This window comes from Calypte anna, chromosome 1, assembly GCF_003957555.1.
Source record: "Calypte anna isolate BGI_N300 chromosome 1, bCalAnn1_v1.p, whole genome shotgun sequence".
NCBI classification, from domain to species: domain Eukaryota; kingdom Metazoa; phylum Chordata; class Aves; order Apodiformes; family Trochilidae; genus Calypte; species Calypte anna.
In genome coordinates, this window is record NC_044244.1 from 78674764 (window position 1) to 78696011 (window position 21248).

A 21248-nucleotide genomic window follows, 5' to 3' on the forward strand; every position below is an offset into this window, starting at 1 on the left:
CATCATTCTCCAGTCACAACAGCAGTAAAGAAGTAACAGCCCTCACTGCCTCCTAGAAATGGAAACCTTTTTGTATGTACCCACAGTCTTGGCTTCATAATCCCTGTTCTATCTTGCTATAGACTCCTAGGATGAGGGGAGATGTAAAAAAAGAAGGAAAACTAGTAGTGTTGAAACCTCAAAATCTACTTTCCCTCAAAGACAGTCAAGCTTCTGATTAAGAAAAGCTGCTTCACTGCTGGCTGGACAGCCTCGGGTGCTTAAAAATCCTATAGAGTTTTGGAACAGCAGGAATTAAGAAAACCTCCAGTTCTGGATAAGTATGCAACTTTTTCAGACATATGTAAAATATTTAATTCCTCAAAATTAGCTTTGAGTTTTTAGACTTATTTTCTACTTACTATCTCTTTGTGGTTCGTTATATCATTAAAAATTATATTTTTCCAAGTCTGGCTTGGAAACTGTCTGAACTGGGGAAATGTTTGTTTTTGCTAGTTATTTTTCTTCTTTCTCACATAATTGAGAGGAAGTTTTGCTAAAACAGTGCTGCACTCCTCTCCATGTTTCCAGATACCTGTCTCTATTTTAGGATTTCAAGCTCCAGCAGTCTTCCTTAGCGAACAATTACAGGAACAGTTTTGAAAGTTTCAACTTTGTGTAGAGATTGTCCCTGAAAGCCTCCGTCTGCTCATATGCTGGCAGAGGAGAACTGAATCCCCAGATGTCTGCACATTCTTATGTGGAGAAACATTCCTTTTGTTCATGTTCATGTTTGTTCATGTTTTTGTTTGTTTGTTTTTGTTATGTGGGCTTGTTTGGATTTTTTGTTTGTTTGATTTTTTGGTAGAGAAAACTGGTTCCCATTGAGTACGATTTTGTTTTAGTAAAATCTGTATATTGCAATAAAATATTTGGAAACATCTTCTGTATTTTGAGTTACATTATTATCCTTTCTCTGGGCAGAAGTTTTACTGAAGTAGGTGTAGTGTTCCTGAGAGAAAAACTAAGCAAACTTTATTAGGGTTAGGAAATTCTAGGAGAAAATAATACTTTTTATTAGCATAATATGTATTGGTATGCATTTTTAAGGCAGGATAGTTACTGTCCAAAGTAAACTACTGTAATGGAACACTTTGGTAGCTTTTTAAAATTTATTTATCTATCATAGTTGAAATATTACTCTATTATTTGACAGTCTTGAGTTTCTGTTCTGCTTTGAGAAAGCTGTGGTTGTGGTGCCCGGGTGCTATTGCAATGGTTTGCCCAAGCCAGCAGTTTGGTGATGGTGTCAGCCTGTCCCTGCTGCTGGCTGTCATCAAGAGGAACGTCCCTGTCCTTCCTGCCTGCTTTTCCTTCCACTGCCAGCCAGAGCACTCACATGGCTGTGGAGTGAATCAGGGCAGGGAGATTTTTTCCCCTCCAGAAGCAATTCTGATCCTGCTCCCTTGCTGAGGGCAGCTGTTTGATACGTGGTACCAGTGCAAAGTCATGTCTGGGCACGAGGGAGATTGGGAGAGCCAGAACTGCCCTTCTGAAGGCAGCTCCTTCACAGGCTGCAGTTCTGCCATGGCACTGAGTCAAAGGGTGTGGTTCTGTTAGATTTAGCTGGGCTTATCTGGCAGTATAGGTAGTGAGGAACACTCTTGTTCTCCGTTCTTCACCTTGTCAGGGCTAAGAGCTGCCTGTCCTTAAGATGAATCGGTTCATCTTGCTGATTAGAGGCTTCTTTTATTTTGGAGATGGATTAGTTTGTCAGATCAGTAAGCTAAACTGACTCATCCTTAGGCTACAAGATTGCCAGATTTGCTGTGTCAGGAGAGAGAAGGTGAGAAGTAAGACCATCTTTCTTGGCAACAGCCCCACTTTAAGATTATGTATAATATGAAAATGAGCTGTACTTTCTCTGACTACCTTAAATAGTTGTAGAGATGTCCAGCACTTAGTCCTCTTGCTGTTCTTGTTCTCCTATTCTTATTACTTTAAAAAAAAAAATAATGAAGACTTGCCAATAAAGAATAGCTTATGCATCTAGCTTCTAAAATGCTGCCTCATCTGCAGTAAGAGCTCCTTTCCCAAGATAGCTATTCCTGCAATCTGCATTGCATTGATGGCATGCCTGCACTTTCTCAATACTAATTGAGATAATGCTCTCCTTGAATTCAAAGCCATCTTTAACCTATACTGACTTGTTCCATTTCCATGGAGTTCTGTGACATAATTTGGATCAGTAATTGTGGGATGGGCACAGAGGCTGTGTAGTTTGTTAGAGCTGGTTCTGCAGCATGAATGAGACAATACAGCACAACTTGATTTTTTTGTCCTCTGCTGAAATGCCCTATTTATTCAAGAAAACTCGAGCAGATACAGTACTACAGGCTTCTTGCTCTGCTCCTTCCTCCACAGTCTGGCCGGGGTTGCAAAGGCCATAGAGCCCACAGGCTCTGGTGGCCTCGGCTGCCTGTGGTGGTGGTGACAGCAAGCACTCTGTGCACTTGGAGAACTTGTCTGGGGGCTCTCTGTGCTCAGTGTTAATCTGATAATAGACCTGCTCCAAATTATTTTCTTTCCTTGTGTTTGTTCTCTTGCCTTCTGCTTCTCTCCACTTTTTCTTTTTTTAGTATAGTTCTGATGTTCTTAAGTTGTTTTTTTTGGGGGGGGGGTGGGGTATTTCAGGTTTTTTCCCTGTCTCTCTGCTATTCTTAAAACCTCTTCTTTTTATTTTAGCCTGTTTCTTTCTAGGTCTTTTCTTACTTCCTTCCCGAATGCTTTGGCACTTGCAGGCATGCCAGGGTAGGAGCTGTCTCTTCTTCTCTGTGCTGTGTCTGTTCATCACACTTGATACCTAACCAGTGCTGTTCCAACTATGATTGAAAGATTTTTTTATTTCAACCCCAGTAGAAGAGTGAAGACTCTAAGATGCAGTAAGATGTTCTGATGTGTTCAAGTGTGTAATAGGGAGGGTCTTGGCAGCTTGCAGCTACTGCAGGTGGCTGTGCTGTGGGTTTGCTTAATGGTGTGGTCTTGCACATTAGAAACGTATTAGTGGATGCAGAGAGAGCGAGGTTGAAAAGGAAGGAACATTTATGTTCTCTTCCTAGGGATGAGAGATGTACTTGGCTAGGTGACATATATGTTTAACTGAATGCAAAATCTGTAACAAATGCAGTTAAAACTGAGTGAGGGAAGCCTCCAGCAGGTAGACAGACTCCTGTTTAAGTGGTTTACAACAAACTACTTTAGTGTAAGGTTTACAGGTCATACCAGATATTTTGATGGGAAGATTATAGGCCTTCTAGGAAATCCCCAGATGTGCTGTTTATAATTTGTTAGTCTTCGGGGGATGGGGAGGCGAAGGAGATTTGGAGTCTCTGATAGTGCTCTTAAAGAGAGCATGTCAGTGGGTGGCCAATGATGGGTTCACTGTTAGCCTTACTGTTAGGCATTCACTGTTAGGCATCTTCTAAGATGCTTATAGACCTGTTGAGGGTCAACTCTTGAATGGCATGAACAAGTGGGTAAATAAGATCTGCTTGCAACTTGGGGATCTCCAGTGCCCTGTCAAGGCTCAATTACAGGCATTTTATAAGTTATTATGGTCAGCTGAACTGCTATAGTTGTCTGGCAAATGTTTGCTAAATCATGTTGCCTGATGATGTAAGAGGGAGAAACAACTTAAGGAAACTTCAAATAAGCAATCTCAGCACTCTATAGGCTGAAATTCTCAGAATTTAACTCAGGGCTATACAGAAAAAAAGGAGATACTGTTGCACAGTGTCATGCTAGAATGTTGTTCATACTGTTTTGCTGAATCCCTATCTCTGTCCTTGTCTCTTATGTTTCATTTAATCTGTAAGATCTTTGGGGCATTAATGACTTGACCTGAGATTATAAAAAATGCTGTTACAAACACTTCAGTGCTTATACTAATTTGTGGAATCACCTTATCTAAATTTAAAGTTGATTAAAATAACGAAATAAATTTCAGAGGGAGAGTTTGCATGTGTATGAGGTGGGTGGGGAGGAAGGAGAACAGAAAGAGTGCCTACTAAAAATAACTTGTTAATGAGCATGAGACTGCTTATGAAACCCCACCAGCAGCCAGTGTTTAGATTACCTTAATTGTATGTTTCTGTATTTTTTTTTCCTAAAGCAAATTTAAGTATAAGCATTCTGGTTTGTCACTGAAAAAAATTTAATTTAATGCTGCTCCCTAAGGTAGCAGGGCAGGGTTTTTCCCCCACCGTGGTGTTACCTACTGTTTGAAAAAGCTCTCTTGCTTAGAAGTTTACTGTGTTGGTCTGTGTTTGCCATGATGTCTGGGGTACAAGAAGCTGGCTTTGTGTTACTGAGAGTGATGGGTACCCACAGAAGCCTTAGATGTGTCTAAGAATGGTGCAGGTACCACCTAACACGGTGGCAGGAAGGAAGACTGTAGTGAAATGAGGCAACCAAGTGCCACTAATTGCCAGGGAGTGGCATGAGCTTGTGTTAAGCCCACCTGTGCCTAATTAGGGTTGGCCCCCTAGTCCTGCTCATGCGCAGTGGGGGCCCACCCTAATTAGGCACAGGTGGGCTTAACACAAGCTCATGCCCACTACCTGGTAATTAGTGGCACCTGGTTGCCTCATTTCACTACAGAAGACTGTAGGAAGGTGAATCTCTTCTTCAAATGCTGTGAGTAAACATCCCTGGTTGGAGTCAGCTGCTTGGTTTATAAGTTAGTGGGGTGATAACCTGCTGGGATTTGGTGGTGGCTGATTTAAGCAGCAATCTGTTGGAATTCCTTCTGTCACAGCTGGACCCAGAAGAGGTCATCTGATGGCCAATTTGATAGGCATCCCAGCTAGATCAACAGAGCTCTTCCCATCCTTTTTCCTCGTGTGGTTTTGTTTTCTTAAAATTTTTTAATTGTTCAAACTCAAGCTTGTACTGGGATAGACTAGCACAACAGCCCAGTCAATGTTTTGCTGTGCTTGCTTTGGCTTCCTTAGTTAGGATCTAAAAGCCTGTAGGAAGTCAGTGCTTCAGAGCATCAGGAGACCCTGTAGTAAACAGTATAATAAGCCTATCATGTGAATGTTGTGGGACCTGAGAAGAATCCTTTTCATTTTTCAAAGGTTTGTTACAGTGTTAAGCATTACACTTTAAAATGGAGTGAATTGGATGCCCCCTCCTAAGCATTTTTACCTCTAAAAGAACACTTAAAACTTCAATGGTATTTGGAATGACCAAACCTGGATGCAGTAAACCCAAATGCTATTCTTCTAGTTAAATTTTAGGGGTGTTCTTTCCCCCCAGTAGATAAATAATAGGGAAAAAAAAAGTCCTTGTATCTTGATGTAATCTTGTGTTAATATATCCAGTATAGGCGTATGAAGCATATCCTTACCTATCATGCTGCTGTAAAAATATACTTATCTTTCTTTGTTACATACTGACCTCAAAAATACATGAAGACGGAGATCAGTTACACGCTGTGTCATTTTTGTAATGAAGTTACATGGCCTTTCTGAGCTGTTGCTGCTTATTTTGTAGTGATAGTATAGTTTGTTTTACAATAGCAGTGACTTCTGTCTAGTGTTTATTTCTACTCCATTTTGCAGTTATCTCCTGCATAAACTTGTCACTTAGTATTTTGAATTTCTATGTAAGCCATTGAACAAAATGTAGAGGTACCAACACTTTTTTTGGATTACAGGTTTTGCCTCTGGAAGGTTTTGAAATTTATTGATATCTAAAAAGCATTACTTACTGGTCCTTAGCTTGACAGTTGTTGCTGAAATTTGTCCTGCTTATTTGTCTCTGTATTGAGCTTAACAGAAGTGAACTGATGCATATTTAACCATGACTATCATTTGATTATTAAAAATAAAGCCAAAGAGTGCCTGCTTCACCTTTTCATTACTTATGAGTTTTCTGTGTTTTTATTTACACTGAATGCATATTTTGATGGTTGTGGAAAGCAGCATATTTGGTGTTAAGCAATGACATCATTGCTGATTAGGAAAAAAAAATTGTTTATGTAGGTATTGAAGCTTCCTGACCCAGAGAGTCATTATGTTCATCCTATGCAGGTTTTCTAGCCTAGCAGTTGTGGTTCAGCTATATTGTATACTTTAGAAAAGATTCTGATCAAAAAATAAGAATCTGTGTTGCAAAAATAACTTCAACTTTCAAAGTTTCTTAGAAAAAATAATTTCTGTATTAATTTTGTCTACACACAGTCCTGTCCCAGACTTCTGGATTTTCTGTGTCTAATCACTGTGTGCAATATATTTTCCATGTGCAGATCAGAACTTGTGCTTAAACTGGTAGCTCTTAGATATAATCATCCAGCTTCTTCTCTTTGACTTAAAGTGTTTGGGTTCCTGACCTCTCATTTTAAATGTCTATGGCTTCTTTCTGAATTTCTAATGTTTTGAATCATCATTCCTGAATTTTAGCTCTGGTGAGCATTCTGTTCCAGTACCTGTTGCGTGGATGCTAAGTAGAAAAGATAACTTTTTTGTTTGGTTGTTTCCTGGCTGATGTTCCCTTGCTTATACATCTAAGGTTTGTTTTAGGTCTCAGTAGCAATGTTGTGCTTGGACACTTCTGTCTGTGCCAGGATGACATACATGTCAGAGTTGATGACTTCACCCTTTGGGTGGGTTTACTTGGTTTGGCTTCATGGCCTATTACCTTGGCTCCTGGGTCCCCCTGCCCATTTTGTGCCTGGGCTACAAAGGGAAGCCAGCTGCTGCCTCATTGATCTCTACCCTATGCATAGCTCTCTAAATAAATCTTGTTTCTGAAAACTTTGTAGCTATTCCTTCTGGTTGTTGACAAAAATAGTGTGAGGCCAAAAAATAATGCCAGTAGGGCTTCCTACTGTATCTTATTGGACCATAGTTAGGTTGAAACTTAGGGCTAGTGTATGAAATCTGATGAAAAATCATACTTCTTTGGGTTGTGCATGTTTGTTCATTAATTTAACATGCGATAGCTAGTCAGAAACCCTCTAGAAGTTAGTGCTTTTGCTTTGATGCTTCCCCAACCCCTTCCAAATCAGGCTGTAATCTCTTTAAGAATATGGAGTCAAACAATCTGGACACTATAAACTGCCTTATTCCTTCTTTATTCGTTATCAAAGTAGCTGGGTATGGTACTTAATCTGGAATTTTTCTCAAACTTGCAAGATCATGTGGATTATCGAATCTTCCTCTGAAGTTCAAGTGTTCTGATTCCTTTCAAAAATCAGCATCACTTCTCAGGCTTCTTAGTTAGGTTTTCCAAAATTCTTGGATACAAACCATGAGATTCTTCTGATCTTAAGTAATGTCTGATGGCTACTCTTTTATTGCAGTATTCAGTTACAGTCAAGAAGTCAGATGACATTTCCTGTGCTAAAATTAAGTATGTGTGTGTGTGTATAGATTTATTCTGCCTTCTGTGGGTGATGACTGGGAGACTTAGTTTTGTTTTCGTCAAATGTTTGACCTGAGGTATTTCTGAAGTTTCAAGGACTCCTTTTGTTTTGGGTAAATTTAAAAACAAAAACAATGTATATTGTTAGACTCCTTTCTTCAATTCCTTGAGTTTTTATGACTTGGTCCTTGAATGTTCTTGAATTTCTGTCTTCTACTGTCTTACATTCAAGCAGTTCACTGATGAAAAAAGGATTATGTCTAGTAAACCAGTTCATAAATACAATTTCTGTACCTTCTTTCCTCTACTGGCTCATAATTATTAGCTTTTTGTGAAATTAACCTTTTAGAAACATAGGGAAAAAAATTAGAAAAATGTAATCTAGCACTACGGTTTCTACTGCTAACAGCATATTACCTTAAGCAAATGTTGTTCCTGCTGAAGACTCAGAGAGAACTTGGCAACTTCCTTCTTCCTTTGCATGTCATGAACAGATGTATAAGAAGCCAAGTGTTTTATTTCACAGCCTGATCTGATGGTTAGCATCAGATCCTAGCAGGTAGCTGGGAAAGTAAAAAGATCTGAACACTGTATGAAACAAATGTCTTAATAAAAATCGCAAGAAAAGTTATCTCAGTTATCAAATAGAAAAAGCCAATGCAGTTCTCATAGAGTTCCATCCCCTTTTGGTCACTCATTTTTCTATAGATAGTTGTGTCACCTGCTGGTTGTAACCTGTTCAAATTGGCAGGGGCTGGAACCAGCAGTGCAGGGTTTCTGCAGAAGTGTGAATATTGACCCAGTTAAGATGAAAGAGAGTGAGGGAAGCCTTAGACCAGGGAGAAGTAGTCAATATTGAATTAATACTGAGTCTTAATAGGGAGGTGGTGCTGAGAATTGAAACAGATCAGTGAAGGTACTGAGTTAAATGGAGGCAGACAACTACAAGAGTAGCCTCATGTCCTTGCTCATTGCAGGGGGGTTAGACTGGATGACCTTGGAAGGTCCCTTTTAACCCAAGCTGTTCTAAGAGTCTATGACATCATATGTTGTAGAGAGTGCGTTGTAGATCTTTGGGGTGGTTTTAGGACTTAGAATCAACCTAAGGAACACCTGATGGGAGGAGCACCTGTGCTGCATGGCTGCAAGGATTGTAGCAACTAGAGGAGGGAAGGAAGATGAGATAGGTAAATTTAAAGAGAAAAAGGCAACACAAGGAATTGAGATTGTGTTTGAAGTAGGAAGAAAGCAGCTTTAAACATCCTACTAATTCATTGTTTCTTCAACTTCAAAATGTTTAAAAGAGGAGGGAAAAGGGTGTATACATGGTTAAAAGAACAAAGACTCAAAGATCTCTGACTGTGTGCCTTAATGTGCATTTGTTCTGCTCAACCAGAAGCTAAACAGCTGAAAGGAGGGGGGAGGGAGATGTAGGGCAGACATAATTTTGGACTTCCTCCAGGCCCATTCTTTAGAAGGCATGGGGGGAGTTCTGATCAATAGTGAAGGGTGGCTTTCGTGGTCTCTGAGGGCTGAAATTAATTTTATTGACTGGCAGCTACTTCTAGGCACTGGCAAAATGTGCATGTGCAGTACACTTGTGGGATAGTCAGCTTTGAGCTAGTGGTAGGAACCTGCATCTGGTGGGCTATTTATGTGGTGATATGATTATCTAGTATCAGAATCCCTTGTCTTACCTGCATAAACATCTGCCACCATATTTTTTTTAAAGATGTATGCCTCATGTTCCCAAACCATATGAATTTTTCATTAAAATAATACTGATCCATATTAATTTTGGTTTAATTGGTGGTTGTATAAACAAAACACGGGATATATTTAGCTATTATATATTAATATATATTCAAGTATTTTTTGTGTGCAAAAAATTAAGTTAATGCTCAGCTTGAAGGAGTAAACGGCCATTTACATTACGTAAAATGATGACATGAGCCATTCTAAAGTTATACCAACATACTGGAAAATAGAGTCAGAGTTTGCACTGATGCTCTAGTAAACTGTAATCTTGTAAGTGGAGTATATTATTTTCTTCCCACAAACTGATGAGTATTCTCTGCTTTCAAACCACTGTCTTTGCCTAATGGTTGCGATTTATCTCATGGCCATAATGTGGTAAGGGTAGAAAGTGAGCTGGAAAGATCAGAGCATTTGGGAATGAAAACATTTAGATTTTGTTTTCAGTTGCACATCAGGCTTCTGGAACAAACTCTTCAAAAGACACCTCCAAATACCACATAATGAATATTAAACATGGAAACTTGCATGAAATGTCATTCTGTACCACACTTATATTTGCACTTGGTACATCTACTTAGGTTTACTTGTGCTTTTGTCCTGGATGTTTTTAAAGAGGTGGTTTGTCTAGATGATGGCTGTACAGTTGCATGAATCTGGTTATTTGTTACAGTAAAGCTGGGTCATGTCATCACTGACACCAGGAAGCAGCTTCTTTTGAGCTCTTCAGGTAGGAGATGTGCTGTAAGAACTGTCTAGTATTTTGGTGTTTGGTCCTTTCTTAGTTTTTCAATTAAAAATTTTCTGTTGTAGACCTACAGTTGAAGGTACTGAGAGTCCTATGTATGACACAGTACCCTGTTTATCCACTGAGGCTACTAAGTCTGACAGTCTGAAACAGTAAGAGGTGAAAAGCATGAGATGAGGACTGTTCTAGGCTTCTTAAGACTTGCTGTGGTATAATGCTTATTGGTGTTTGTTGTTAGGAGTCTTAATTTGGAGGTAGTGCAGGTTGCTGGAAAAGCATTTCATCTATGCTATCTCTGTCAAGCTGAGGCTAAAATCTGTATTTTCCAGTACTGTTTAGTGAACTTACTTATATGCTGTTTGGCTGGAAAGTCAACTCTTGCTGTCCAGACAAAACCGACTGGGATAACCATTCTGAACTGTGTATGGTTTTCTGAACTCTACACACATCTGTGTAGTGCAACAAGTGGTAAAAACAGGCTTGGGCCTCCTGGATGCTGCTGTGGTACAAATCTATATTGCTTGTATACTTTAAAAAGCAGTGAGATGTTTTAAGAGATCAAAGCTGCCAAAGATGCAAGGTGAATTTTACCCCTCCAGCCCCTCAAGTTCGTCTGTTCTGGAATGGAAACCAACTGAAACTCCAATAGGCTTATTTTTTGAAAGTTTATAGTCCTTATGTTGTCTTATGTGGATGGACTAGCAAGAGCCTCTGTTTATTGAAAGAAGGGAACTGAGAAAAATGTGTGAAGTTAATGCTCTGTAACATTCTGATAAAGAAATAAATTAATTCTTTATGGAGATTATTAAAGTGTCAATGTTTAGGCTTTTGAGCCTTAAAGATTTCAACTAATTAGGAGATGTTTTCCCATGGACTTAAGGAGGGGAAGTGTGTAAAGCTGACTGGCTTCTCCTCTGAGCTCTGGAGAAGTTGCCCAGGTCACTGCAGCTCCACACTGGGGAAACCACCCAGGCATGGTCTGAAACTCATGGTTTGCTTGTGTGGTTGAGGAGAGCCCCAAGTGAATTGCAGCTCTGAACAGTGTCCTTAGAGCAGATCTCTTGATTGCAGGTACTTCATATCTCAACCAGTATTGCCAGTCTTTTTACCTCCTGGCCTTCAGTAGCATTGAATTTTGGGAAAGCGGGTTATGAACTTCATTAACAGTAATTAGTAATACTCTGGCTTTGTGACCGAGGGCAAAAAGTCCTCCAAAACACAGGGAAGGGGCTATATTTTAAATTATGAGGGTTGTTGCAGTAAAGCAGATGTCACATATTTATGTGTGCGGAGTTAGAATTCTAATATTTGAGCAAATAAAATGCAGGGCTCCTATCAGAGTGTAACTGTTCTTTTGCTGTCTTCTTTCCATTTTTTTCTTCCAGTAATGTTGAATTTTTCATGCAGCTCTATTCTGCTTTCACTTACATCCTACTCTCTCACTTTGAACAGACATTAGTCCCTCTTTCCATTTTTCTTTGGTTGTTACTCTTTTTTTTGTTTTTAAGTGTTTAAATCTACATCTTCCAGTAATGTGATTTATTTATTTTTAATTTGTTCATTTGTTTAATGGAGCAGTTGAATGCACAAAACCAAACAATTTATAAGGACCTAAACAGTAGCGTAAGAGATGAGTAACAGTTAACATGCAGTTTTCAGGAGCAAATCATGCCAGGCCAACCTTTTTTTCTTCTGAATCTTACAGGTACAGCAGAGAAGCCCAGGAGAACAATAGACTACTAGAAATACCCTGAGAGGCATAGAAAATTATTTGATTATTTTTCTTGAACATAACAAAAGGTTCAAGACAAATTAGGATGAGAGACTTAATGGGTTTTTGCAGAGTATTTATGCAGTCTCTGAGGATTCACTGTTTCTCAGAAATCTGTTAGATGTACTTCACATAGCATTGTGACATAGATCTCCTTCTGGTGGTGACTCTGTGCTTCAAGGATGTGACAAGATGGCAAAAGAGCATTACGTGACCCTGGACGAGGTTCAGTCAGGACAAATGCAGAATATTAGGCTTTGGTAAGAGCAATCAAGTGTGTAAGTAGAAAGTAGACAAGGGATTGGACAGGCAGTAGCTTTACAGAAGAGTTTCTTACACAAACTGACCATGATTCAACTAGGTTGCAGCATTGCACAAGCTGCAAACATTACAGTGGGCTGTACAAACAAGTGTGTTGTAAGTTGGACACAAGAAGTCACCAGCTTGCTGGGTAGGGCTGAGGTGAGCTTTCTCTGCAGGGTCTAGTTTTGGGTGCTGCACCTGAGAGATTTTTACTAGTGAGGGGAGAAGATGTCCAAAGAGAAATAATTTCATCATGGTAACTCCTTTGCAACATCCCTTTGCTGGAAGTAGTGTGGGGAAAAAGAGCTTTGCCATTTTCCATGCCTTCTGGGAGCAGAAGAAGGAGGAATTTGCTTAAAATGCACTGAAGGTGATCTGCGATACCTGTTATCAAAATCTTCCTAAATGCATGAGTAGTGAAGGACTGGAAGACACTCTCTGGGGAACCTGTAGAAGGAAACCTATCGTAATATGCAGATGTGATTGGCAGTGCAGTTTCTGCTGATTTGAACTCTGCTGAGTTTCTGAAGATTTGAAGAGTGATTGCTCTGGAACAGTAGGGTTTTTATATTTTTTTTCTTGCAGCCTTATTTAAGTCTGTAACCTGAGCCTTTGTAATTGAATGGACAATAAATGCCTTGCAATATCCCTAAAATTTTGGTCCTGTTACAAACAAAACCAGACTTTGAAGGGGAAGGGCAGTTAGTGAAAGCAGCAATGCTAACAGTAGGTAACAGAGACTTTGTCTTTTGATGGAAAGTGGCTGCTTTACTGTGAGGGTACATGAGGTTGGCTGTGGACTGCTGAAACCCACAGCTCCTACCTCTGCACCAATTCACACTCACCTGTGCAACATTCACCACAGTCTTGCATCCTGAGTGCATGTCACTGACTGCATTCTGGTTCATGTCAAGTTGTAAGCAAAGTACATGCTGCCATTATCCTCCTTTCCCTTCTTCCTCCTGCCTCAGTGAGTACCACCTTTCTTTGCAAGGAAGTCCAGGCATGGAAGAAGGAAGGGAGAAGGAGGACTGTGCTGTACAATGCAGCTTACCTTTCACTGCGGGTGCACACAGCTGGGACAAAGATTTGGGTTTCTGATGCATACAGACTGAAGCTTTACATGTAGATAGGTTGGCAGCACTAGCTTTGCTAGGGCTTCTGACGTTTGTGGCCACATATATGCCAGTAAAGAACAGAGTGCTGCTCTGCAGACTGTACTCACAGTTGGGTTTCTTCAGCTATAGGAAAATATGGGGAAATCCTTCATTTTGGTAATACAAACAGCACTATGTATAACGCACTTAATCAGATGTGGAAATAAGTACTTGTCTTGGTCACACATCCCATTTGTATTGCTGAGCTATTCTCTTCTGGAAATGGAATGTTTGTTAGCAATGATCTGAATTAAAAATTGTTACCACTTGATATATTTTATTAAAAAAATACACTTTGTCTTTTCTTTGCATTTGTCCATATTTTTACTTTTTTCTCCTTACGATTGAAATATAAATGCTGATTTAAACCTTTGCTTTACCCTCTGCAGTTGCAGTCTTGTTGGTCATCTAATTACTGCATTTATTTTGATTGTTTGTGTCTCTGTTCCTTCCCAGGAGACAAAGATGGCAGCAAAGTGACTACAGTAGTGGCAACTCCTGGACAAGGTCCGGACCGACCACAAGAAGTAAGCTACACAGACACCAAGGTGATTGGGAATGGATCTTTTGGTGTTGTGTATCAAGCCAAACTCTGCGATTCAGGAGAGCTTGTGGCCATTAAGAAAGTCCTGCAAGATAAAAGATTTAAGGTGAGCCTATGCACAAGTTCATAATATTTTTCATGAATGTTATCTCACTTTTCCATGTCTTTGGCAATGTTTTATTTTGTTCCGTTTTTTGAATGTTTTCATTGGAGCACATAAATGCACAAAAGTTTCCAAGACTAAAGATGAAACAGATGGTATGATAAAGGGATATAGTTGAACTTGAAAACTGGTGAGTCACTGTTGTTAAGATTATTTCAATTAGTGCAAAACAGGAAGTCAAAAATCCTGGTTTGATTTTGTGGTGGTGTTTCCACATCACAGACTAGATTTTTCAGACAAGAACTGGAGAAACAAGGGAAAAGCTTGTCTTACACTTATTTTTTTGTTGGATAGACTCTTATCCAGTAATTAGTAATTAAGATGCTGAATGGAACAGGAGCCTTTGGGCTTTATTCTTGGTTGTTGAACCTGCAAACTAGAAGGGTGTTTTTCAGTAATTTGGCCCCAGGCCAACTGAGAAAATAACAAATACTGAGCCCAGGGCAGTGAATTACTTTCCTTTCATATCTGATTTATAAATGTGATCTGTTCTGGCTGTTTTAATAGAATAGTGATTCTTCATTCTAAACAAGTAGCCAACCAAAATGCTGTATTTTTTATTTTGTGATACTTAAACAAGCAAAAGCTAAGGACCATCAGAAACCCCATCACCACTGGTAGTCCTTTTCTTGGTATTTTGTATGCTTTACTGCTTTCCCTTAGAGTCAAGTGGTCTATAACTAAATTTGTGTAAACACTGAATGATAGAAAAAGTATTGGTTTTAGCATCTGAAATTAGTACTGTGGGCTTTAGCATCTGAAGGCCGCAGTTTTCACAACTACAGATGCATAAGGACAATACACAGAGAAGGGGCCACAGATAAACTTATTGGCATAGTCTAGATAAAAAACTTCTGAGCTTAAAAAACCTTCTGAGCTGAAGGTGAAGCATATCTAAGGAAAATCTGCGGTTTGATTTTATTTTTTTTTTTTAATAAACAAATTTGTATTTAGTTTTAGAAATTGGGGATTTCTGAAGAGGAAATCTAAAGGGTGACATTTTTATCATCTTAGTTTTCTAATTTTTCTAGTAAGACAATGCTCAGCTAGCTTCACCAGTAAAAATTGCAATTTTTGTCCTTGTTTTGGTAGCAGAATCATTCTGCTGAGTTGTTTTTAAGGAACTGTTACTATTTCCTTTAGTCTTGAAATTGATACTGTGTCATCACCACAGGCATCAGCATATCACAGATATATTAGAGGAAGGTTGAAAAAAGTCAGATATGTTTTAAGTAATGTAATTGTGCAATTTCTAATTGAGAAAGGAGTGTGAAGTTCTTAGATTGGTTCTTACATCTGAGTTATTTCTGGATTGCGTTATGTGTTGAAGGCCCTTAGTACTAGGGAAGCATGCAGTATGATTTAAGAGTAGATTATTGTAGAAGACTGGAAGAGACAGAGAACTAACAGAAGTGCTAAACCTAGTCATGCCTAAAAGAGCTTTCTGATTTCTTCCTATTGCGTAGTTTCAGGGGGAAAGCCAGGACATTTCCTTTGCTGTGTCATGCTTGATGGATGTCAGCTAGTGCTTTGGACCAAACTCTTTGATTTCTTTAGTCTCATGACTTAGAGGTTTTGTAGTGTGCCAAAATGAAAATCTGGCTAAGCATCTTGGTCCTTGTCCATCAGATACTAATAGTTTGTGACATCTTAATTTTCTTTTAATAAGTCTGTACTGGCAATCTAGAATAAAATGTAAGGATTTGATTGGTTTTCTTTCAGTAGTTGATTCAAGGACATTCTGTTATCTGACTATGAATCTCTTTATTTTGGAGTGTTTCTTTACGTGATTAAAAATATGGCATCTTTTGAATACTAGGTCTCTTTTTATTTAAGGAGAAAAATCCAACAAAAAGCTGAAAGGCTAAGTATCATGTTTCCAGTTTGGACTCTGAACTAATGTTCTCTACAGCTACCTGAAAGGAGATTGTAGCGAGGTGGATACCAGTCCCTTCTCCCAGGTGACAGAACAAGAGAAAATGGCCTGAAGTTTGATCAGAGGAGGTTTAGATTGGATGTTAGGAAAAATTTCTTCACTGAAAGGGTTTGTAAGGCGCTTGAACAGCCTGCCTAGGGAAGTTGTTGAGCCACCATCCCTGGAGGTTTTTGGAAAAGGATTAGGTGTGGTGCTTAGGACATGGTGTTGTGTGGACTTGGCAGTGGTTTATGGTTGGACTTGATGGTCTTTAGGATCTTTTCCAACCTAAATGATTCTATGATTTTCCTCATATAATGAGAGAGGCTGAAAAAACTGATACCTGAAGTCTTTAGTACCCCTAAACTACATGGAATTAATGGTAAGTACATATGTAGATCTACAGAGAGGAAGCATTAATTAAAAAAAAATATTTTAACTTCAAAATTTACACGAGTCACATCTGGAGGAGTACCCTGTCATGCATTTTTTTCATATTTTTTACACCAATATTGTATCCCAGCTGTACAATATCATCTACCTTTTGTCTCAGCTCCCCAGTTTTTCCCATCATTCATAACTTTAGTCCTCTCTCTTTTCACATTCTGATCTGGAAGCGTATGTTCAGTTGGCAGGGGGATGTAAATTCCTGCAGGCTGGATGAAAGCCTTTGCCTGGATGAATTTGGAAACTAGAGGCATGTATATATATCTCGATATAATATCAAGAATAGCACACTGTTACTTTGGGGTATGCTACTGTTTGGGTGTGTCTGATCTAGTTTGTAAGTGCTGGACCAGATAGCTCAGCAGTTAAACAGGGAGCTTGGAATGTTTGTTGGCTCTGCAGGCTGAGCACAGTGTAGGAGCACAGGAACCCTTCTGTTCAGAGAGCTGAGCTATGGGGCTGTTACTTAGAGCTCAGCTGGGCTGTTGCCACCCCTGCATGGTTGCCTGAGTCCCCATCCAAGCACTGGTGCGTGGAGCTCCTTAAGAAATCTGCTTCTTTGCTCTCATTAATATATTCCCCTGCTTTGAAAGTGATGAGGAGAAGCCTGTCAGAGGCAGCCAAAGGAGTCAGTAGCTTCTTTAATTTAAATAAACTTTATCAGTTTCTGAGGTAGGAGAGAGAACACTTCAGAAACACCAGTCTGTACTTGTACTGGTGGAGAAGCAACTAGAGTAAAGTAATGGATGGAAATTGCTTGGAAGTATATAGATCATCAGCAAGATTTTCAGGATGTATGCTTTGAGCCTGGTGCCTCGTTATCTCTATATCCTGATGGATTTATCTTGGTACATACAGCATAATTCCTCTGTTGTGATTTAGGTCTTACAAACACACACAAAAAAAGCTTTTAGAAAAGCTAGCAGGAAGTTTTGAAACTTTAAGGGCATGATTCAGAACCTTTAGGAAGTCCTGAGAGAGTGTAACTTCTAGACACCTCCTGTGTTTTGTGAATGTGGAGTTTATTGTGAAGGTGTGGAAAATGCACCATAGCTGCCAATTTTTAGATCTCTGTCAGAAAGTTAAGATACTTTTATCCAGGTTTAAATTTAGCTTGAAAGCTAGAATTAGCATAGGGGGTTGTCTTTTTTTCCATCCTTCCTTTTCTGTTACTATGACAAGTTTCTTGAGAGCCACTACTGCAGTGAAAGCAGCATCGGTCTATGCCACAACAAAGTGAGTGTAAAATCACGAGATTTTAAGCAAAAGAGTTGACTAATCACAGGAACTGTAAAATAATGATAGGTCCCAATGCTCCCACTTCTTTCTACTTCTTTGGTGCAGATCAGTGGTTCTTAAGCTTGGCAATCTAGTTCCTTCATGGCTGTGTTTTAAGCAAGATCTCTGAAGTGCTCTGAGTTTTAAAATTAAGAATATTTCCAGTTCAGTGTAACTTAGAGTGACAGTATCCATACATAAAGGAGAGAGACTAATGGCTGAGGGGAGTAAGTAAAATAAAATTGATTTGTGTTTAATTTTGGTTTACAATTCGGTCTTCATTTAGATCTTTATATTAAGCATAAAGAACTTAATGTAATATCATTTTGGACAATTACATGATACTTAGGTGAGTTCACAAACTACATGCTGGTTATTATTCACCTGTGGAACCATTGAATATGTCTGATCACTATGAAGGGTTGTACTTTCTTTGTTTTTGTTTGGGTTTTGTTTTGTTTTTTTCAGTTAAATCTCTCTTTATTAAACTTTTTTTAAAAATAGTGTCAGACAGCTATGCACAAGCTTTAGGGGCCAAAATCCAATCAGATGGCGAAATTACTTTGAGACTGTGTCCTACCTTTCATTTGTCATATTGATGTCTGATTCTGCAAAAAGAAGTAATAGCCAAGTAGATATGCTAGCACAAGCGGGAAGTTCTTAGTCTAGTTCTTGGTTGTTTTGTTTGTTTTTTGTTTCTTTGTTTTCAGTCCATGTCCATTCTTAAGAATTCTGTTGGACTCAATGTGTGAATTGCTAGAAATATTTCTTGGCTGACTGAGAATAAATACCTAAGTTCTTTACAGCCAAATTGCAGTACTTAGTATTTCTGCTTTAGTGCTAGGCTGCTGCCATCTAAATGATGAAGAGTTCTTAATGCTCTTGCACCTTTTCAGGCAGTCTTTGTTAGCCATTAAGAAGGAATGTGATGTCCCAAAGAGACCTCAAGTGTGCAGCAGGAGAGAGCCAAAACCAGTAACTAGAGCCATTCATGCCCTCATCCTGTGGAATAATTCAGGGTTTGCCTAGGTTTTTAGCACTGCAGCTGTGTGTGCTTGGTTGCCTGAATTATTCAAATAGGCAGATCTCCTGGAGTGTGAGAGAAATGTCAATGGTCCTTGCGGTCCGTAAACATAAATATGAAGTAGAGGCCACTGAGTAGCAGGCAGTGCTCTTTCCTGTTTTTAGCTATGAGAAAAATATATATTGTGATGGTTTGTTCAATGTTGTTGGGTTTGTTGGAAAATCTCAGTGTTAATCTGAGCCTTAAAAGCCAATAAAGCAGCAGAAGGGAAAAATAAGCCTATGTTGAGGTTCTGGTGTACTTTAGTGAGCTGTTAGAAATGCTTCTAAAAGAGCAAAGGTTTCTTGTAGTTTCTACTTGAAGTGTATCAAGATGCTAAATATAAAAAGGTACTTTTTAAAGTAGTCTGTATCTACTTTTTGCTTTTATTACAGAAACTCTGGTTGTTGCAGCTCACATGAAAAATGTAATACAAGGAAGAATTACTGTTTTAAAAATTGCTGAGTGTTTAGGTTCTTAAGTTCTCTTAACTTTTCAAGAGACTTTTCTGTTGAAAGGATTTGACAATCTAAAGCTGACCGAGATTTTTAATAAGTTGTGTGTCTCTGCTTGTGGTTGAAGGTGTCATTCTGTAAACATGCATTTACAAAAACTGTGAACCTGTTGACTAATGAGAGATACATCTTTTGCTCTCAATCTCAGTGGTTAACAGACCACTGTGAGAGTCCAACTCCAAATTGGGTTTAATTAGTTCCACTCTTGGCCAACCCTCCCTGCTTTATTTCTTGACTCTCGGTTACCCTTGGCTGTTCAAATTACAGCTGATAGTAGAGTTACATGGAAAAAAGGTTTCATTTTCAGGGGGCTTCAGTCTACTAAGGTCACTGTTAGTGTAGGTGATGTCTTTTGAGGGGGTATGTACCTGATAATTTGATAGAAATAAGAGTTAAAGCAAGTCTTTTCTGCAGTCTGTAAGCTTGGGCTTTCATGTCATGTAGTGGTCAGTCATGGCTGTAGACTGACAAAAAAACGCTGATTTATCACCTGGCCTCTTGAAATGTGTTAGGGAACCCAGCCAGAAAGCTTTAAAGGGGAAAGGTATTCCTGTTCAGTGCAGATTTGGTCTCCTTTTGTCAGTTTCAGGCAGGATGCAAGAAGTGTCCTGTCTTTTAAGGTTTTAGCAAATAAGTTTCCTAGGCTCCTGTTCCTATGTACAGCAGCTTTGCTATGAGAATGTGGAAAGAAGAGTTGAAGAGAAGCCCCCCGTCACGGGTCAGGCCCAGCCAGTATCACCCAGGCCTCTGCTCACTCACCTCCCACCCCCACTCTGGGAGAGGGAAGAGAAAATACCCCCCCCAGAGGCTCATTAATTGAGACAAGGACAGGAATGTTTGCATTCCCTAACTACAGTAATGGACAAAAAACAGGCAGGTTCAACTTAGGAAGAATAAAAAACCCCCAACTAATTAACTCATCAAGGAGAAAGAGAAAACATGTCCAGTTCTCAATACTTTCCATACTCCCACCTCTTCCTTCTTCCCAGGCCCAAATGGCTTCGTTCCTGCCTCCCCCTCAGCAGGACAGTGGGCAGGCAGTGAGGGTTTAAGGTCAGTTCACCACATGTTGTTTCTGCCCTCCTTGCTCCTCAGGGAGCTTGCTCCTCATAGCCTTCTTGCACTCTGATGTCAGGTCTGTCTAGTGGGAGAGTGTCCTTCACAAGCCCCTCCAACATGAGTCCCTCCCACAGGTGCATTCCCACAGGTGCAGTCCCTCAGGCACAGACTGCTCCCACCTGGGCTGCACACAGAGTCACAGTCTGCTTTGGGAGCAGTCACCTCCTCTGGCACGGAGTTCTCCACAGCTGTAGATCCACATCTGCCCCTCTCCATGATCCTGCAGAGGCTGCGGCTACACGCCTGCCTGCCTGTGACAGGGTGGTTTCAAATGGGCTTCAGGGGCTACAAATCCACATTTACTCCACTGTGGTCCTTCAAGGACTTCTCCATCGTGCTTCTCAACTGCAGGGGCACAGCTGCCATCTCACCACGGGCTGAAGGGAAAGTCTCTGCTCAGGCACCTTTCCCTCTCTTTCTTTACTGATCTTTGTGTCTTTTCTCTGGCATTGCTCTCTCACTTCTTCACTTCTTCCTCTCCTCCGCTCTGCAGGTCTTTTTTTTTTTTTTATATGTATATATTTCTGCAGTGTTCTTTCCCCTTTCTTGAATATGTTGCTTGCAGAGGCACATCCAGCTTCCCATATCTGCTTGGTCTTGGGCAGAGGTGGAGCCAACATTGGAACTGGGGGAGCTTCCAGCCCCTCTTCACAGGAGCCACCACTGTGGCATCCCTCCTTTTCCAAAACATCACTGCACTAACCTAAGACACCATCATTTCTGCTGACACCATCATTTCTGATGAAACAAAATGCAGAAAACAATGTTATTTTCCAAGGGCATTAACAGTTACTACAAACTTCTTTAAAACTAGCAGAAGGAAGATAGCTTGAGTGTGACTATCCCTCTAGTCCTGCCTGTCGCCGTCTGAGGGAATGCAGTCTGAAAGGCTGGGACTATCAAATTTGCAGAATAGGAGATGCCTGGGCAAGTGGTAAGGATATTTTTCCATCTTCTGAAGAGCTGGAGAGCTGTGCTTGGCTGAACACAGAAACCAGAGAGTTTCTTCAAGTCTGTGCTTTAACTCTTTGTACACAGGCTGGATTTGTAGCCCTGTCCCATC

The 21248-nt window shown here is 39.8% G+C and overlaps 1 protein-coding gene across 1 annotated transcript in view; it reads left to right on the forward strand.

Annotated features, from left to right (window-relative positions):
• The window catches only part of GSK3B (glycogen synthase kinase 3 beta), a 146611-nt gene that overhangs the window by 41795 nt on the left and 83568 nt on the right, over positions 1–21248 (forward strand). The window contains exon 2 of the mRNA XM_030456009.1: positions 13598–13791. Coding sequence (XP_030311869.1) covers positions 13598–13791 — 194 coding nt within the window. The remainder of the gene's footprint in view (positions 1–13597; positions 13792–21248) is intronic.